General features: G+C 51.6%; 1 protein-coding gene across 1 annotated transcript in view; it reads right to left on the reverse strand.

The window, feature by feature from the left end:
• Nucleotides 1-19,129, reverse strand: part of PRKCA (protein kinase C alpha) — a 364,678-nt gene that overhangs the window by 86,725 nt on the left and 258,824 nt on the right. Inside the window, exons 4-5 of the mRNA XM_059996552.1 lie at nucleotides 16,357-16,468; nucleotides 12,914-13,042 (exon numbers count right to left, since the gene is read on the reverse strand). Coding sequence (XP_059852535.1) covers nucleotides 12,914-13,042; nucleotides 16,357-16,468 — 241 coding nt within the window. The remainder of the gene's footprint in view (nucleotides 1-12,913; nucleotides 13,043-16,356; nucleotides 16,469-19,129) is intronic.

A 19,129-nucleotide genomic window follows, 5' to 3' on the forward strand; every position in this document is an offset into this window, starting at 1 on the left:
ATGCAGATACAAAATCCTGCACATAGGTTTGGAGGCTCCCCTGACCCCCGAGAGCTGGGGTGGGGAAGGGCTGGGAGTGAGGCTGCAGGTGCGGCCACAGGTCTGAAGTCGAGCTCAACACTCCTCCTCTACTACTCGGAGGTACTTCATACAGATCATCTGGAAAGACAGAATCAGACTGGGGGAAGATAATTCTGCGAAGAATTAGGATAAAGGGACTTGTAGAATTTCAGAGCTAAAATGAAGTGATTTCTTGTCCCTGAGAAACAAAGCGCTGAGGGGAGCACAGGTCATCTTTGGATATCAACGAACTCCGGGCTCTTTCAACACTGGATCAGAGGAGAGCTTGGCAAAGTCCCCTGAGAAGACAGACGGTTCCCAGACGTGTAGGACCGGCTGCTGTCCAGCATGAATACGTTCAGATAAGACAGAGAAAGCCGAGGTGCCGAGGCAAACGCCAGGGACGCCTGCGGAAAGGCCCACAGAGAAGCGTCTATTCAACCTCAAGGGCCTCTGGCCCCAGGAGCACAGCTGCCTCTGTCCCGAGATAAATGTTACATCTCAGCCCGATGCCATGAAACGTTTACCCAGTTCCCTCGTTATAATTCCACGTTCACTTGGCAGTGTCCTGAGCCCCCTGACGTCTGTCTACTGGGAAAGAAGGCCCCTCCCCAGGGGGTTTCTGCCGTTCACAGTCTACGGGACAGTGTTTCACACGGCGAATCAATAAAACGGGTTCATTACGAGTTGCCTTCTGGGTATCTTGACTACACTGGAGAGACTGCTCTGATCAAGCCGACAGACACGTGGACACTGTAAATTAACCAGCATCCTGGTGTATTAGTCAGTCAGGACTACCCTGGAATTGGCCTCCAGGGGCTGGGGCGGGGCCACCTCTGGGTGAGCCGTGGAGCCTTAGGACGAACGGCCAGAGTCAGCCGCTACCCCCCTCCCAACACTCGCTCCTGCCTTTAGACCTGCTGCGTTTCCACATGTGCGTCTGTTTGGGGGCGTGGAGGGCTCTGATCGTAATAACTCCCCGCCCCCCAACCCCATCCCAAACGTGCGGGCATCGTTTTTTGGTTTTTTTACTTATTTTTTATTTTCCTGTTATTCTCCTGATCTTGCAGTACACCTCCCTGGGCCTGTGTACTTTGCCAGCTGACCGTTTCAACCTCTTGTGTTGCCGACTGCACTAGAAATCGGAGAAGAGCCTTTCTCTGCCCTTTTCAACACTTCAGCTGTTCAGTTTGACGGAGAAATTTTTCTCTATTGAAAAGTCATAAAAATGAAAGTGTCTCAGGATCTAGAAGCAGGTGGACAAACCCACTGACCTTTTCTCAAACTGTGTTTTACTGTCTCAACATTGCACTTAAATTGTTTTTATTGGGGCAGAGCTGTTTCACAATGTTGTGTTAGTTTCTACCGTACAGCGAAGTGGAGCTCCCGTGCCGTACGTACGGCAGGCTTTTATTAGTTATCTATTTTATACATATTAGTGTATCTATGTCACTCCCGATCTCCCAATTCATCCCACCCCCAACCCCTGCTTTGTTATAAGAAAATGGAATCTACTCCGAGACTAGAAACACCCAGGGCCGCAGTTCTCCAGCGTTACTGTGCATGAGAATCACCCTGGAGAGCTCACTCACAAGCCGCGCGCAGGCTCCGCTCTTAGGGAACCGGACGCTGAAGTCTGGGGTGGGTGTGGCGGGCTGCGTACGGAGCAGCGTCGGGCTTTGTGCACCTGGCGCGGAGGAGGGAGCTTCTGTCTAACACAGGGACTGAGACGAAACGCAACAAACTGGGAGAACCCTGGCATCCCGCCTCCCAAATTTCCAATCGCAGAGCATCAAAGTACCGCAGAGAGAAAGGGCTACAGCAGCACATCGGTAAGCGCAGGAGCCAGAGGGGACGGTGTCATTCCTGGGCTCGCTGCCGGCACCAGAGAGAACCGCCCCATGTGCACTTCTGGCTGCATAATTACCACCTCCTCTGTGCCGCGCCTCTCCCCGGGCTGACAGAACATTTCTCTACTCAGAGGAACAAGGTGATGAGACCCCAGAGGAACCTGGTGGGAACCAGAACTTGGTCTGGGGACCCGTCTCCACGAAGGGAGGCTTAAGCCTGAGTAACTGGGGCTGTGTGTGTGGTGGGGTGGAAGGTACCTCCTCCTGCCCCTCCCTCGGCCGCCCCCCTCCACCTGATGACTTGCCCTCATCCGTGCTGAAAACAGACTGAGCTGAACTGAAAATAACCGAGGAGATTAAATTAAATTACATCAGGCCTGGCTCCCAGGCAGTTGCTAATAAAATCGTAAGCATTCACGCAGCGTGGCAGACACAGACAAAAATGTTCGCTGGTTCTCTTTTTTTCTCCCCACCCTGAAGCAGCCAAACCCTCAAGAGCCAAGGCCCAGTGAAACCAACCTTCTTTCTATCAGCTCTACGCGAGGTTGTGGGCGGGACGTGCTCTTGCTGGCTCCGCGGAGGGAGCCCCATCTTCGCGGGGGCGTGGCCTTCGCTAGGCTTCCCCACCAGGAACGCGATGGCGGAGCATCACGTGTGACACCTGCTTAGCCGGCAGGGAAAGGGTTCAACTGTCCCAGACCAGCAACTCTCCCCTACACTCCTGGTCACCAGAGATGGGCTCAGAGCTGACTCTCTTGGGGGCGAACTCGTCAGGGGCTACTGGAGGCCTCGGGCCAACAGGAGACTGGTATTAGTATTTGCTTCTGGAAGACGGCGGTCCTCAGAGAGAAAGACAACAGAACAGCAAGCCATTCCCCGCGGCCCTCTGTCTCTCGTTCTACCACAGTCTTGAATCTGAGAATACAAAGCTGAAGATAAACATCCACTGAACTTCCCACGTCGGGGCTAAGAGATTTCCACCTGGAAAAGCCTCTTATCGCCTCACCCACAGTTTTACAAGAATCTGGATGTTCTTATTACCTTTGGGACCTTTCTCCGACTGAGCCCATCTGTCAACACTTCAGACCTTCCCAAGGCGACCACGTGCATCAAACCTAATGTGAGACTAAATTAATTCCGAAAGAGGCAAGACTGGGGCCCAAGTATCTTGGATGTAAAACGTTTAATCTGGTGAAATAAGCAAGCTGTTCGTGCACCACTGGGCCACCACCGACTCGACAAAACTGCCAGGTGGAGAGAGATTCAACGGGCAGACGTACAGTGTGGCAGGACCCTCAGGCCAGAGACCCGGCACAGGGTGAAGATTCCGCTCCCCGCGAGGTTTTAGGAGGTGGGCATTTGAGATCTAAGTGCTCTGGCAAGGATGCAACGGGGAGGGGACTTGCCATCCACAGCTAAACCACCACAGTTTACAAGCAGGAGAAAGAAGCCATGTCACTGAGCTTGGAGACCAGGGTGCTCTTGCCTTCAGGAAATGACACGGGCGACCCTTTGCCCCTCATCCTGGTCTTGCTGCTTCCCACAAGCACCCAGTGCACTCAGTATAGCAAGCTATGTTCAAATCACTGCACAGAGAGCCCTGCACGAGGGACAATCCAAGGAAGACACGCTGCTAGTTAGTACACACTTGACAGCTCTACCACAGACAGGTCAGGATGTCAATGATGACACGTCCCCTGGGGAACGTGCAACCTCTTTCTTGGTGGATGTGTGTCTCTCTGAAGGATCCCAAGAGTCACGTGGCTTTATGAATTTGGCTAAAACAGGATCATTTCCATGTGATCCAGATACAGGGTTACAATGGGAAGAGTGGCTTTGGACTTGGGAGGTAGCAGCACAGTATAGAGCTGGGTCTTTTCTACGCTGTGCTCGCTGGGTTCTTCTAACATCATCATCCTCTGCTCAACACCCATCTCTTAGACACAAATTCAGGGCACTGGGTACAGGAGATAAGACGCCGTCTCGGACCTCAAAGGGCCAATGGTCTGGTAGCAAGAGATCAGCAGGCAGATAAACATAAAACCACAAAATAAATGTTAGAAAGGGGCGTGCGGAGAAACTGGGCCATTGTAGGCGGGGCACAGAATGGTAGGAGGGGCTTCATGAAGGGAACTGGGGCTGAGGGTTAAACAGTACTCCTGATGGAGCAAGGTAAACAGCACAAGCAAAGGTGAGCAGGTGGGAACCAGCCTGCCCCCTGGGGAAACGGCACGTAGCTTTTCTTCACGATGCGAATGCGGAGTGCCAAGGGGTGGGGGGCGGGGCACGGAAGGGACCAGACTGCAGAGGCAGGCAAGGTACCGGCTGCTGATGGGGTCCCACAGACGTACGGCACCAGATATTTAGGAATGGCCAACCAAGGAAGAAGACAGAGTAGATAAATCCATGGAAAACACACCAGGGCTTCCCTGGTGGCACAGTGGTTGAGAGTCCGCCTGCCAATGCAGGGGACGCAGGTTCGTGCCCCGGTCCGGGAAGATCCCACATGCCGCGGAGCGGCTGGGCCCGTGAGCCGTGGCCGCTGAGCCTGCGCGTCGGGAGCCTGTGCTCCGCAACGGGAGAGGCCACAGCAGTGAGAGGCCCGTGTATCGCAAAAAAAAAAAAAAAAAAAAAGAAAAGAAAAGAAAACACACCAGTGGTCAGCTGGAAGCCCATGCATCTGAATGTGGCAGCGTGCAAGCACTCCTCTGGGACAAGCATGCTGCTAGGTGCTTTTAGCTCCAAGGCAGTTCCTGTTTTCTTTTGCAAAGGCTGTGCCTGGATGTTAAGCCCCGGCCAAGCTAGAGATGGCTTCTTCCAAGACTGAGAATTCGAGAGCAAGGGTGAGGCCGCGACGGCGAGGCAGGCTGAGAAAGGACACAGCCGTCGCGTCTGGCCCACTCCTGCACGATCGGTCGGCACACATCTTGACGGGTGTTCGTTTCCATCCTTCTTGCCCATTTCAGGTCTCCACCCTGAGGCAGGGAGGAGTTCGGCTGGGTTCCCTGCTGCCATCTTTATCGCCAGCTGTTATCTAAACCCTGGAAAAGGGGGTTCTGGGGGTCATGACGACAGTGCCAAGGGCCAGCTCAGGGTAGCCTCACCTGTTCACTGGAGGATGGAAACACGAAATGGCCAACACTGTAGCCACACGGTGTGGGCCTATCTGTAGTAAGGGGAGGGAGTTGCGACGGGCACACATCTGCCCTCGGCCAGAGCCAGGAGCCGGCAGGGTAAGGGGGTGGGAGGCGTGGGCCTGGGCACCAGCGTCAGGATGGCCTCCATTCAGCAGCCGGGGACCTGGGCAGGTCACACAAGCTCTCGCAGCCTGTGTCTGTGGGACAGAATGACGGCAAGGATGAGAGCACTCTTCCGGAGGGGTCGTCGTGATAACAGGAAAGCATCCAACCAGGGCTTGGGAGGTGGCAGGGGCTCAACAAGCCCTGGTTTCTCCTCTCATAGGACCCAGGCCCTCCGGCAGCACCTGCGGCTCCCGTGGTGTGCACTACGTCCCCCTTTCCCACAGCGGCTGACCGTGTTCCGACCGGCTGGCTACTGGCATCCCCGTCAGGAGCTCGGAGGTTGGTTCATCTGGGGCTTCCTTCCAGCCCACAGGGATTTCTACAGAGGGCGTTTAAGGGCTGTACCCACCAGAACAGGAAGCTCCAACCTAACAGAGCTCAACTTTTTGGAGGTTTGGTTGATCTGAAAATTTTCACTAGTGATTAACATTCGCCACACAGGCTTGTGTGTGCGTGTGTATTTCACACGTACTTTCAGCGTTTTGTGTTTGCTGAACCATTTGGAAGTGAGTTTCAGACGTCAGGGAAAATCGCCCCTCAACTATTTCAGCATCTCCCCCATAGTCACATTGCCATGACCACCAAGAAACGTCGTGTGGATCCAAAACCACTATCTAAAGGGTGGTCCAGATTCGGATTTCTGCCCTGCTCCCCGGACGTCCCTTAGAATTGTTACTTTCTTGGGTCACAGATTCTGCTCGATTATCAGGTCTCTTTAGTTTCCTTTAGTCAAGAACAGTCCCCTTGACGGTTTTTGTTCTTCACAATAATAACATTTTTGAAAAGTCCCAGTCGGTTACCAAGCAGAATGTCCCAATATCTGGATTTGTCTAGTTTTTTTTTTTCCCTCGTTAGATTCGGGTAATACAGTTTTGGCTCCAATACTGGACGGGCGCATGACAGTGTGTACTTTCTATTACATCCCGTCAGGATCAGCGTCCTTTCGGTTTGTCACATCACGGAGGAGGCTGAGTATGACCGGGAAGGTGCCACGTACCAAACGGGCAACATGGCTACACAGGAAAACATTTAGTCCAGGTACCAGCGTTCTGACTACGTACCCTCGACGGCGCATCGCCTGAGGCTTTATTTAAAATGGCAATAAGTTCTTGAGCTTTATGGAGTAGGCTCCTTCTTGGTAGAGGTGTTGCTATACTGATTCCGAAACTGCTGCACGCGATGTGGGGCAGGGCAAACAAATGGGCATGCTGGCATCACTGGGGACCAGGGGTCTTACTGAGGGAGGACGGAGAATCAGTGAGGACTGGGAAAGGTGGAGAAGAACTCCGGTCCAGGATCAGAGCCAGAGGCAGCAGCGGGAGGTCATAAAAAAAAAACCCTGCCTCTGTCTACTGGAAGCGCTTAGAGGCAGTAGCACCCTGGGAGCCCCAAGCACCCCAGAACCCCGACTTTGGATTCTTATCATCATTCCCATTTAAAAAAAAAACCCAGTGTTCCTCAGAGAAAGGCGGCTCTAGAAAGAAAGGAAGTACTGAAGAAATGGACGGGTCATGTCAAGGGGACGCAGAGCCAGCACGAAGGGGCTCCCGCTGGCCATATTTTGAACAATTTGAACATTTTAAAAAGACACTAAAAAAGAAATAGTGACCTCAAATTGCTACTTAAAAAAACTGTAGGGGGACATAAAGGGAAAGCTTTTCTTTCAGATGAATGCCAGCTACTGAACGTTGAAGCAATTACAGAACTAGAAAATCACCATTTTGCAACCGTCAGTATAATAACTGATTAAGGCTGGACCACGGCTGCCAAAACCATGGGACAAAAAGTTGCTGGTCTCCAAGTACAACATCCAGCCCCCTCATTAATTATGAATTTAAAGAAGGTACCTTTGCAGTGGAGGGACCTGATGAAAATACCTTAACCAGGTGATCAAAGGCAGCATGACCGGTAATGGACAATCTGGATATACTTGAGGGGAAGCAGCTGCCTGAGAACCCCTCCCTATCCCAAAGCAAAGGGACAGCCACAGCAGCTGCGTCACCTTTTGTGCTGTTGAGCTGGATCTGATTCCCACAGCTAAGCTTTTATTTAATAGAAATGACCTCCAACTAATACCTTTCCCGTTCTGCAAGCGGCTTGGCCCAACTGCTCCTTGCTGGCCGCCCCAAACAGGTTACTGTACTCCCAGGCCTTCCTGCCGGTGGGGGGTGGGGGTGGGGTGGGGGTGGGGGTGAAAGCATCTGAGCAAAGCTCTCAGGTGACCAATGGGCCGCCTGCCACGCCTCCTGTCCTGGAATCGACAAAGATAGTCGAGGGTCACAGTGAACCTCAGGGTCACGCCTGGAGTTCAGGGTGGGAGGGTGATGCTCTGTCCTTGCTGAAAACACAGCCACCCGGAACTGTAAATGCTTCTGCTTGAGAAAGAAGTATTTAACTGGGAGCTATTACCCCGTGACTCCTAAGACCCGTGCAATCTGTAAACTGGGATGACTGTAGCCCTAACCCCTTGAAAATGGAGAGAAGTTTCCCCCCAGCTTTCCCCATGGCGCACTCAAAATCCCCGAAATCCCGGACTGGGTTGAGCTTCCTGAACACACCAAGCACTTCCGCGGCCCAGCATCTTTCCTTGAAGTGTCCTCTCCCCATAAGGACTATGTCTTCCTTATCTTAGCACCCCCAGGGCCTCGCAGAGAGCCTGACACACAGCTTATAAATGGATAACACACAGTCCGATCAAAGAATGAATGATTATTATACAAAGCTGTCTCACCGCCTTGACTCCATCCCAATGACGCTATTAAAAGGTGGAAGAACACACAGAGGGAGCAGTATTCTTTAAACCAACAACCGTGTGAGGGCAAAGTCCGGACACAGAGCTAGAAGAGAGACAGAGGACGCGATCTGTAGGCTGCCGGGACCAGCAGGAAGCGCCCCCCAACCCCGGAAGTCCATTTAGAAGTTCATCTCCATAACTTAACAACACAAAGTAGCTGAGAAAATCAGACTCTTCTGCAGAATCATCTATTTGGGGAAGAGATGTGCTCCTGAAACAGCTGCAAAGCATACGGTATTTTTCCCATTTACTTACAACATTAAATTGAAAATCCGTTCCCACGAGTGGCATTGCTGAATTCATAGCACTCCTCCAAACCAGATAAAAAGTACACAGGAATGTAGGAAACCTATTAAAATCGCATACTGAACGGAAAAAAATATTGACACTGTTCAGATAACATCAGCACCACTGCCCGAAGGCAAAAAATAAAAATACACCACAAAAGCGGAGGCCTTTCCCAGAAATACTGTACCAATCTCAAAAGGAAACTGATCTCTGATTTCAAAAGGGTGATTTCCATCCCCGGAGTCCGCTGGGAATTTCTACTTTACTTTGGGAATTCTTTTCAATTTGAGTGATTCTGCACAGGTCAAATGGAAATGGAGCCCATCTAACAATTAACACAGGTACTTCGGGTTTAAGTGCATTTTCCAAGAAATCACTTGCATTGGTATCATAAGCCCTGCTCGTGCTGGTTTATTGTTTATATGTGTGTTCCCGTTAAGGCCGGCTAATTCCTCTACCCCATCTCAGCCGTCAGCTGCAGGTCTCTTCCCTCTGGCCTCTCGAACACCTACAGTCCTTCAGACTCTTCCTCCGCGGGGTCCTTCCCCCCCCCGCCGTACGCCCCAGCACCTCCCATGGGACTGTCTGGCACCCACATAACTGAGCTTAATTATACGTGGACTTGGTTGTTCTTTAATTCCTCCACACGTTACACTTTTCTCCCCTGGTCTTAAGTCCCACGTTTAGACCTTCTGTCGCCTCAGAGAAGCTGTGGGGTGTCGAGTGTGGGTTTAGAAACTATTTATGGGTTTGCTATTCATCCAGAGGAGCCTCTTTAATTAGCAAGAGAGACCTGGGAGACTGACAGCATTGGGGTGCAGGGTCAGATAGGGCTCAGGCCGCCTCCCTTCACTTTCCGCCTCGTAACTCGGAGCAATTTCCTTCCCCCACCACGTTAGCTCCTTTGCTCATCTTGAAATGAGGGCAAGAACAGTACGCTGTGATATAATTCTTGAGGGGTCAGGGAAACAATGACTACGACAGCACTCGGCGTGGGGAAAGGTCCAGCCCTGTGGACAGCAGTCCGCACACGGCAAGGACTCGGTCAATGGGGAAAGGTCCAGTCCTGTGGACAGCAGTACACACACGGCAAGGACTCGGTCAATGGCAGCTGCTGTTACGGAAACCATCTGTCCAGACACCCACACACAAGTGCCAGACCCGCTGGGTGGGGAGGGGAACAGGCAGGTGATGCGGGAGGGGTGTTAGGTCCCACAAGGGAGGGGCCCTGCCCTGTGTTCCTCGCCGGCCTTTTATACTGGAATAAGGAAGCCTGAGGTCTTCTCTTTGACTCTTGAAAACAATTTCTACTGACTAACATAGGTACCTATTGTTCACAAATTTATCGGGTACTATTTAAAAATGTGACTACATTGATGCCTAAAGTATGGTTATGTAAGGACGTGACTATCAGGGGCTGCTGGGTGAAAGGTGTAGGCAACTCTGTGTTACTTTTTTTTTTTTTTTTTTTTGCGGTATGCGGGCCTCACTGTTGTGGCCTCTCCCGTTGCGGAGCACAGGCTCCAGACGCGCAGGCTCAGCGGCCATGGCTCACGGGCCCAGCCGCTCCGCGGCATGTGGGATCCTCCCGGACCGGGGCATGAACCTGTGTCCCCTGCATCGGCAGGCGGACTCTCAACCGCTGCGCCACCGGGGAAGCCCTGTGTGTTACTTTTGTGACTTTTCTTGTACCATAAGCTCTACTCGTTATGGTTTATTGTTTATATTTCTGTTCTCCTTGAAGCCAGGCTAATTCTGATTCTGAAAATCTAAAATTACTCTAAAAGTCTTAAGGAAATGATTACTAACGGGTTATTTCCTTTAGTTTGGATGTCTATATTTAGGACTGAATTTCCTGCACACAAATAACTACTGTATTTTTAAGTTAGATTTGCTGTGGACTGAATGTTTGTGCCTCCAAGTTTGTATGTGGAAGCCCTAACCTCCTACGGTGATGGTACAGGAGATGGGGCCTTGGGAGGGGATGAGGTCATGAGGGTGAGGCCCTCAGGATGGGATCAGTGCCCTTAGGAGACACCACTGAGTTTGCTTCCTTCCTCCCTCTTCCCACTCCCAGACTCTCTCTCTCTCTCTCTCTCTACCCCCCCGTCTCTCTGTCTCTCTCTCTCTCTCTGTCTCTCTCTCTCTCTCTGTCTCTCTCTCTCTCTCTCTCCCCCCCCACCCCCAAGTGAAGACGCAGCCAGAAGGCAGCCCCTGCAAGCCAGGAGGAGATTTCTCTCCAGAAACCAAACTGGTGGCACCTTGATCTTGAACTTCCCGGCCTCCAGAACCAAGAGAAATTCAGTCCATGGTATTTATTATAGCAGCCTGAACTAAGATAAGATTCCAGTTCCTACTGGTACTGTCATTAAAATATCTCTACTTCTATCAGTTGAATATGTAACCATTCAAGTGACCATCTGTGTGACTTTGGGCAAGTTATTTAATTTCTTTGTGCCTTGGTTTCTTCATCTATAAGGATAATAAACTTCCGCACAGGTTTAAATAAGTTAATTATGTAAAGTGCTTCAAAGGTGGCCCTTTTGTGGGAAGTGCTCAGTCACTGTGAGCTGCCGTTGCTGCTGTTATGAAAAAGTATTGCTGAATTCATAGTCCTAGAGCAGAGCTACGTCTCTGCACAAACGTGTAGACTCGTTCTCGAGACATGACCTAGATTGCAGCCATAGGTTACACTGGTTGGCTTTCATGCATGAAAAGTCTCAAACTCAGGGAGGGTGTCTTCCCCTAAGATGATTCCACAGTTGTGAGTCAAGTTCAACTCTTGGCAATGTTGGAGTGATTAGCATAGCAGTCCCAGGAGGATACACCTGGCTGTCCGTCCCCTGCAAGGTGGGTCTTTCCCTCTTACCGTGTGCCACCCCAGACGGCGCATCTGTGCCCCTCTGTGCAGTTTCACACCTGCAAGGCTCTTGAGGCTCACAGAAGAGCCTGGAACACTCAGGCAGCGCCACATGGAGAAGGCACGGGCCGGTCTAGCACCACAGTCTGTTTTGTACTCAGAAGCAAAGGAGTGCGAGCTGAACGCTGGAATCCCTGCCAGGCAGTCCAGCCCTCAGGGAGCTGGGACCCTCCCGGCTGAGCTCCAACTCCCTGTGTGTCCACCACGTCGCCATGCCCGTGGGTCGCTGTAAAGCCGGGGAGAAGCACAGAGCCGTTCAGTCAACAGGCGTTCTGCTGCGACCCCTCACCACTTACTCAGTCTCTGCTTTACGGTAATTTTCTCTGAAACTGCACGCTCCCTGCCCCCAGGACGAGACTTTGACAATGAGGGAGCCTTAGCAAAAAAGAGAGAGAAATAAGCCTGGGGCTGTGACGGTGCAGCATCCGTCCAATCAAAGGGAACGCAGGCAGGCGAGAACCGCAGCCCCAAGCGCAAGGGGGCAGGCAGGATGGTTTTGAGAAAATCAAGGAACTTCTCTGAAACACAAAGGCACCAGGGGTCCTGTGTCTGTGATGGGGATTTTATGCACAGTCCCATTCTGACCACTAGCCGTGTGTGGTTCATTTCATCAGGTTACCCAGCCACAGAGTGTGTGGACCCTCTCCTCGCAACACCTCAAAACCCTGTTTGATGTTCCCTGAATTCTTACCTGACAGGACAGCACTGGGTAGAACACTGGATTGTTTTCCAAAGAAAAAAAATGTGAGGATGTTCCCGAAAGCGAGCTTTCTCTGGGACTCCTCCCCCACCCCACGCCCGCTTCTTCCTTAAACAGACCCTTCACGTCTTTTTTTCCTATAACAAAGAAAATTAAGTCAGTTTTTCCACTTTTAAATACAAATGGGAACACAGTGCGTTTGCTGATCTGATGAGAATAAATGTCCTGGTCCAGGAGAAAGGAGCGTACAGTGCGGGTGGTACCCGAGAGGCCTCCAGAGCAAGGAAACGAGGCTGCCACCTGAGCCTTAAACCATACTCAGCACAGAGGGCGTCACCTTGAGGACCCCCGGCTGAGCGTGGATTTGGTGGGAAACCCAAGGAAAAGCTGTGCTGTGACATGCGCACCCTGACACGGCCCCGAGGAGGGCGCCTGGCCTGGGGACATGGAGTTCTGGTGCCTCAGCTGTCTCGTCTGTGAGGTGCAGGTGGGGTGATGGTTAGAAGCACAGGGTCTGTTACTATGTGACACTGCAGGGCTCCCATTTCTCTGCGCCCCGGTTTCCTCTTCTGGAAAATGAGGCTAATGATCTAGTTGTGAGAAGCAGATAAGTTCATCTGTGTGGATTTCTCAGCACCGCACCCAACTCAGAGGAGGCGTAAATACTCGAGGCGGGCCCATCAGGTCATCACAGCCTGACGCCCTTAAACACCTGGGTCAGCCCTCGCCTGCCCTCGCCCGGGTTCCACCTTCACCCGGGGCATCTTGCTTAGTGGCTTCTGGTGTGCCCGTCACCAGGGGGACAATCCGCTGGCCCTGCTGCAGAACACTTCTTCCACACGGCCGTGGTGACCCCGACTGACGCTGGCATTTGGGGATTCGGGAGGCGTGTTCATGAGACCCCGTGGCTCTGCGTCCGAGCAGCCCGGGTCTTGGCCTGCCCTTGATCCGAAGCCCACGGAGCACCACACGCCTCACACCCATCCGAGATTGCCTTACCTGTGACGTGGAGCTTTTCCTCGGTGACCTCGGCCTTCAGGTAGATCCGGCCCCTCTTCTCCGTGTGGTCCATCCCGCAGAGGCTGGGGACGTTTATCACGCACTGCTTGTGCACGTTCATATCACAGGCTGCGAGTCAAGAAAGCAAAGGGTGAGGCTGGGCGCGTGGCCTGGAAACACCCCTCCCTCGGTGTTTTGGCTGCATGAACAGAAGTGAAAATGAGCCACCCTCTGACTCGATACTCTGCTGTAATGCTTTTGTGACATAAAGAACTGTTAGCAGATGTCCCTTACAGCACAGGCTGCATGACAGCGACAGTGTCCTTAGAATACTCGATCCATACTTGTTCAGTCTTAACTGAAGCAAGACACCCCCCTGTCTTCTGTGAGCGCTTCCAATACATGACAGCACACAAAATCCACACAGGCCAACGCATGCAGAGCGCATGCAGAGCGCAGACCGATTACTATTTATGTGCACAGCGGCAAAGAGCATATGTACACAGCGGCAAAGAGCGCGCACATTTTAAACAGACGACTCTTTCTGCCAAGCATTTCTTACGCCTTTCTGAGAATTTGCAGGGTTGAGTAAAGGAAATTCAGAAAATGTTCCTTTCCTCAGTAAACCGTATTTCCAAGGAGGCTTAAGTGCATTGCTTTTGTTGGTTGTTGTTTTTAAAGGAACCTGTGCTTGATATGTTAAACCTGTCTTCAGATATTTAAATATTATTCTGAGTAAAACAAATACACGCCTGGCCTAAGCCATTTCTCACCAGCTGACATTACGTGGGCCAGACGGGGGTGGGGGTGGTGGGGGGAGGATTAGAAAAAGATCAGTCTTACTGTAATGGACTAAACGAACCCTGAAGAGAGTCCGGTGCGCTGAGCACAAACAGAAGACTGTGTAGGTGTTTCAGCTCTACTGGCCCTGTACCTTCAGGCTTCCAGAAGGAGGGGCGGCCCTGGGATGCTTGTGAATCCTGCAGGGGGTGCTACAAGGCTCTTCTGAGCCTCCACGCCCCTTTCCTCTTCAGTGGCTAATTCTAACGTGGTGAACTACACAGCAAGCAGCATCATGGACAACGGATCTCAGCTACGACTATTACACACCGAGAGCAGGAAAAGGGACACAACGAGGGAAGCACGATTAACGTGGATTCATTCCCAAAGGGAACCGTTCAGAACCACGTACCCTGATTCGGCCAATACAAAGCCTCTTGAAAAGCTGTGCTATGACCCGCATCGACCAAATCACGTGTTCAAACTTGGGCAGAACGTGCAACTTAAGGGAATAAATGCCAGGCCTCTGGAAAGGACGTGCACCTCAGGGAGGGTGTGGGAGGTGAAAGGGCCCTGGGCTGTATCTTTGTCTCGGCGCTACCGTCCGCGGCTTGTATCGTACATCCTGGGAAGCTCATTGGCTTTCCCACTCCCTTTCCTACTCCGCAGACTAAGAGGCCTGCACAAGTGGTTGCTGACTTTCTTTCCACCGAGCAGAAGTGTCTACAGCATCATAACCTACTGTGTGTAAGGGCAGAGGAAGAGAGTTCTTCTCTGCGGAAGTGGCTCTGGCTGGGGGGTGGTCTGGGTCCTGGCACCCATCTGCTTATTTTCCTGCAGCCCCCAGGAAGGAGCACCGGCAGCCGCCCCAGAAACCCTAGGACTCCAAGGCAAAGAGCTCAAAACAAAACACACTGGTTTAGGTCAGTGGTTTTCAAAACTTTTACTAACAGAACCCATTTTACAACTAATATGTTATTAAGCAGGATCCTAATCTACAAACCAGATGAGTGTCATTTCATTAGCATACGCTTAGTTAATAAATTCAAATCTATACCACTTATTTACTATAAAGACATTCCTGGATAACCGAGAAAGGCCTCTGATGCGAACAGAACTTTTCACCGCCTAGCGGTGCCAGGCGAAGACTCAGTTCAGCCTCAGCGATGCATTTATTTCTGTCTCGTGTTAAAGTTGGACAGCATCCCCAAATCCTGGTTCACCCAGAAGAGGACGGGCAGCTGGTGCCCTTCTTTAAGGGCACGCTTCACGATCCCGGCTGACTCTGCAGCGGATGTAGCAGGAGAAACGGGAGGGCCCCGTCTGCAAGGTCACCTTCAACTCGCCGAGGTTGAGTGCCTAACACAGCTGAGGATTCACTTTTGTTCCAAGTTTTAAAATAATTAAAAGTGTATTTACAAGTGCACTTAGAATCCACCCTTGCAGAGCCTCTGAAAACAGTGTCTTTGGAATCCTAGCGTTTCCCGAAATGCAGGACGCCACCGGCCTTGCTGATCGCGAAGCTTCCGTGAAGCAGCCCTGCGCTCTGAGAAGCTATCCGTCTACTCCATAAAGTTCACAGAGCTTGATGTTTATGTGCAGGTGGCCCTTGAGTGACACGGGTCTGAACTGCACAGGTCCACTCAGACACGATTTCTTTCCAACAATTCCACAGCTGCCCCCCCCAATCCATACCCCCATATCCACTGACTGTGGGCGCTGAGCGCCCGTGGAGGGTCCTGGAACCGAGCCCCCTCGGATACCGAGGGAAGATGACATACGTATGTCTTTGCTCCGTGTCGGGACACACAGATGAGGCTCTGGGCCCTAAAAGCCATCATTAACGAATGACACATCTTATATTCCCATAACCCTTCCCCTTCTACTAGAAAAAAACAGGCTCAGTAAGTACCTTTTCATGTCCTAAGAATAAAATTTTATTGAAACAAATAAATAGCCTGGGGAATCTCACTACATGACAATGATCAGAGTAAAGAGTTTCCACAGAAAGAAAAAGACGTTTTTCTTTCCTCCTGGTGTTTGGCGGTGATACACACAGAGCAGAAAGGGGAAGGGGAGAGGACGGAGGTCTTCGGGGGTTTCATCTCTAACTGGCCTGGTAGGAATCTGATCTGTCCAGAAACACACAGGCCAAGTGAGCTTCTAAAGTAAGATGCCCTCCCCGTTTTTATTCTTGCTGTGGTTTCAGCGCTAACGAGAGCCTACTGGATTTTTCCACAGTCCACCCACTAATCAGAGACCCAGGAAGATAATGAGTACGAACGCTCAGCTCATCTTGAAGCCAACCCAAATGTGGAATCTGGAGGTGGGGACACACGGCACTCGCTGTGGGGTTTGACAGGCCTGCGTGCGACAGTGACTGCAGATCTCCGCCACGGAGGACTGGGGCAGCAGCAGCCTCATTAAACCGGGTGCTTCTGGGGTGAGGGCTCATAACCAGGCAGTTAAGCAGTTTAATAAACCACAACTTCGACAGCGGAGAGATCCTCTACTTTCTCGGTAGAGTCCATGTCTGAACGAATTCTACGGACGAGCTGAAGAGTCACTAACCCTTGAAGGGCCCTGTCAACCCCGGCCGCACGTCAACCCCGGCCGCACGCCGCAGAGCCTCAGCGCCTACCAAGAACAGAAAACTTACTTACTGTCACACTTCATCCCCTGGTGGATGAGTCCGTACAGCAGCGACCCACAGTGGTCGCAGAAGGTGGGGCTTCCATAGGTGTGGATCTTGAATTTGTGCTTGCTCCTGGGGTCCTGAGGGGAGAAGCAGCACACTGCATCAGTCACGGGGAGACCGCACCTGGGGACCAGGCCCGCCCTTCCCGTCTCCGCAGCAAGGCTCCAGGCGCCACTGTGTGTGCACCGTGGTCTGAGGTCACACGATGGGCTTTTAAGAGGCTGCCCGTTCCGGGCTGGGCACCGGATGCCCACGTTCCCTCTCTTTCCGGGGTGTAATCCGCACACAGCGGGGTTTCTCCCACGGCTACCACTTCTGGACCCAGAGCCAGCAAGATGCCCGAGGGTGAGCAGAGCGGTTCAGACACCGCGGTCTTGCCGCATCCCCAGGGCCCAGCGTGGGCTGTAGCAGGCACAAAATCAGGGTGTATCCGTGAAGCTGAGCTGAGTGACCCTGGAGCCATTCAGCAGACTTTGGGCCACTTCCTTTAGGGCGAGGCTTCCAGGAATATACTCTAAGACCAGATATGCACCCAAACCCACGGGCCGTCTTCCTGCTTCTGCACCATTTCCAAAGCGTCATATGCATTTGCAGAGGGAAGCTTCAGTGTAATCAGATGAACACTGGAAATGCCTGAAGCCCCCCCCAGCCCCCGTGGCAATTCATCTCCTCTAGCACCACGCAGATGACTGAAGGGACAACTAGGCAGCCTTTTTCCAAGTAGCGTTTTGTTCCTCAACCTACAGATATAGACAAGGAAGCAAAAATCACACCTAGCACACAGCAGTAATGACAGAGCACGGACTCTGCGGTCACACTGCCTGTGCTCAAATCCCACTTCCCTTCCTTCCCAGAGGCATGACCGTGGGCAAATTACTCATCCTTTCTGCCCCATCTACACACCGGGAAATTAACAGGACTTGTCTTATGTGGTTGATATAAAGACAAAACAAGTCAATCTTAGTGAGGTGCTGAGAAGGGAAAACCCACGTAAAGCAGTAGCCCCTCTGCTTCCCGCGCCTCTGTTTATTATACGTAAAGCAGAGCACTGAGCTGAAGGATCAACACATCCTATTTGGGCTGTAAACCAATTTCATCCTCAACATGCCACATCAGAACCCTTCCTCATTCGATTCCTCCTCCCAAACCATTCTCTGTGGCCCGAGCAGGTACCACTGTCTGAATGAAGGAAGATGCCAGGGGAGCAGGGTTATGGGGAGGAGAAACCACGAGCTCCACTACAGACAAGGGAAGCCTGGGGTGTCCTTGATGTGTCCTTTACTCTGGGGCTTCTCCAATGCAAAGATACTCAAAGAAAGATATGCTTGGCTTCTGACTTTCTAAGAGCCTGGGTGCTGGTGATGTGAGGGAATTCCAAAGGTGATCGTGACTTCATAAGATAACTGACCATTTGGGTGACACTGGAACCTAAAATCTAAGACACATACCGACCAATGAATTATTTTGACTACTTTTTAAAGATAGAAATTTAAAAATTCTGGAATATTTTAATCATGCAGATTAAAATAGTATGAAGAATAGTAAGTCAAACGCTCACGTAAACTGGATAAATGTTAGCATTCCTCCGATCTGTCACTGTATTATTATTATTATTATCATCCTCCTCCTCATTCTGCAGAGATGGTAGTGTTCTTCAAAGTCTTGCGGCCAGTGAACATCAGAGATGGGATCTGACCCGTAGCTGAGGCTTTAACACTGGTTCCCATCCGAGCTTTCAGAAATCCACCCAGAATGAGGCTCTCCTAACACCTCTAAAACATTTTTAATATTTGCAACACAATTTGTTTTTGAAATGAGAACACCACCTGTTTCTTGTAAATAAAGTTTTACAGGACACAGCCGTGCTCGTTCATTTACGTATTTCCGGTGGCTACAATGGCAGAACTGAGTGACAGAACCTGCAGGCCCACGAAGGCTAAAAGGCTAACTGGCCCTTACAGGAAAAGGCTGCCGATCTCTGCTCTAGGACCGTGGCTTCCACAGTATCGTCCCTACACGGCACTAGCGTCACCTGAAACTTGTTAGAAATGAAATCGTTTAGCCCCTCCCCAGACCAACTGAATCAAACTCGGTGGAGGAGGCCTCAACACGCCCTGCAGGTGAGCCTAACGCTGGCAGGTGCACAAGACAGAGAACTACTGCTTTAGAAGGTTCCTCCACAAATATTTATAAGTGCTTAATGGGTGCCAGGTGCCTACGTGTGTAAATGACTGACACAGGTCACTGGTTTACTTTGGAAATGTCTCTTGGGGTGAGAAAAATCCACACCTTCCTTGGGAGGTAACTTCTCCAGCCAGTAGCAGCTGTGAACGTGGTCTGAAGTGTGGGCTTAGCCTTCCACCAATTTCCCCAATATCCCAGGATGCTGGGCACAATGTCAAGGGCACAGGCTGGTGTCAGTACCGATTAAAAGTTCCCAATGCAGATAGTAAAGGTTGTGTCCTACCATGTGGAGGGCAAAAAGGAGGCCGGGGGAAGGACAGCCTGTTCTCCCTGCAGGAGGACAGCATCAACCATCGGCGTGAAATAAATCCAGTGTGGCAGCTCCCACACAGCCCCCGGAGCCCGGGCGCACGAGGCGGTCCCAGGGCGGCTGTCCTGCCAGTGGGCTGTCACATCGATCTCTGTTGACGTGGCACACGGGGAACCTGCTTCACTTTTCAGGAGGACCTAAGGCTTGCTCATCCAAGCCCACGTGGCATCTTCAGGCTCTCACC

This window comes from Delphinus delphis, chromosome 19 (genome assembly GCF_949987515.2).
Source record: "Delphinus delphis chromosome 19, mDelDel1.2, whole genome shotgun sequence".
NCBI classification, from domain to species: Eukaryota; Metazoa; Chordata; class Mammalia; order Artiodactyla; family Delphinidae; genus Delphinus; species Delphinus delphis.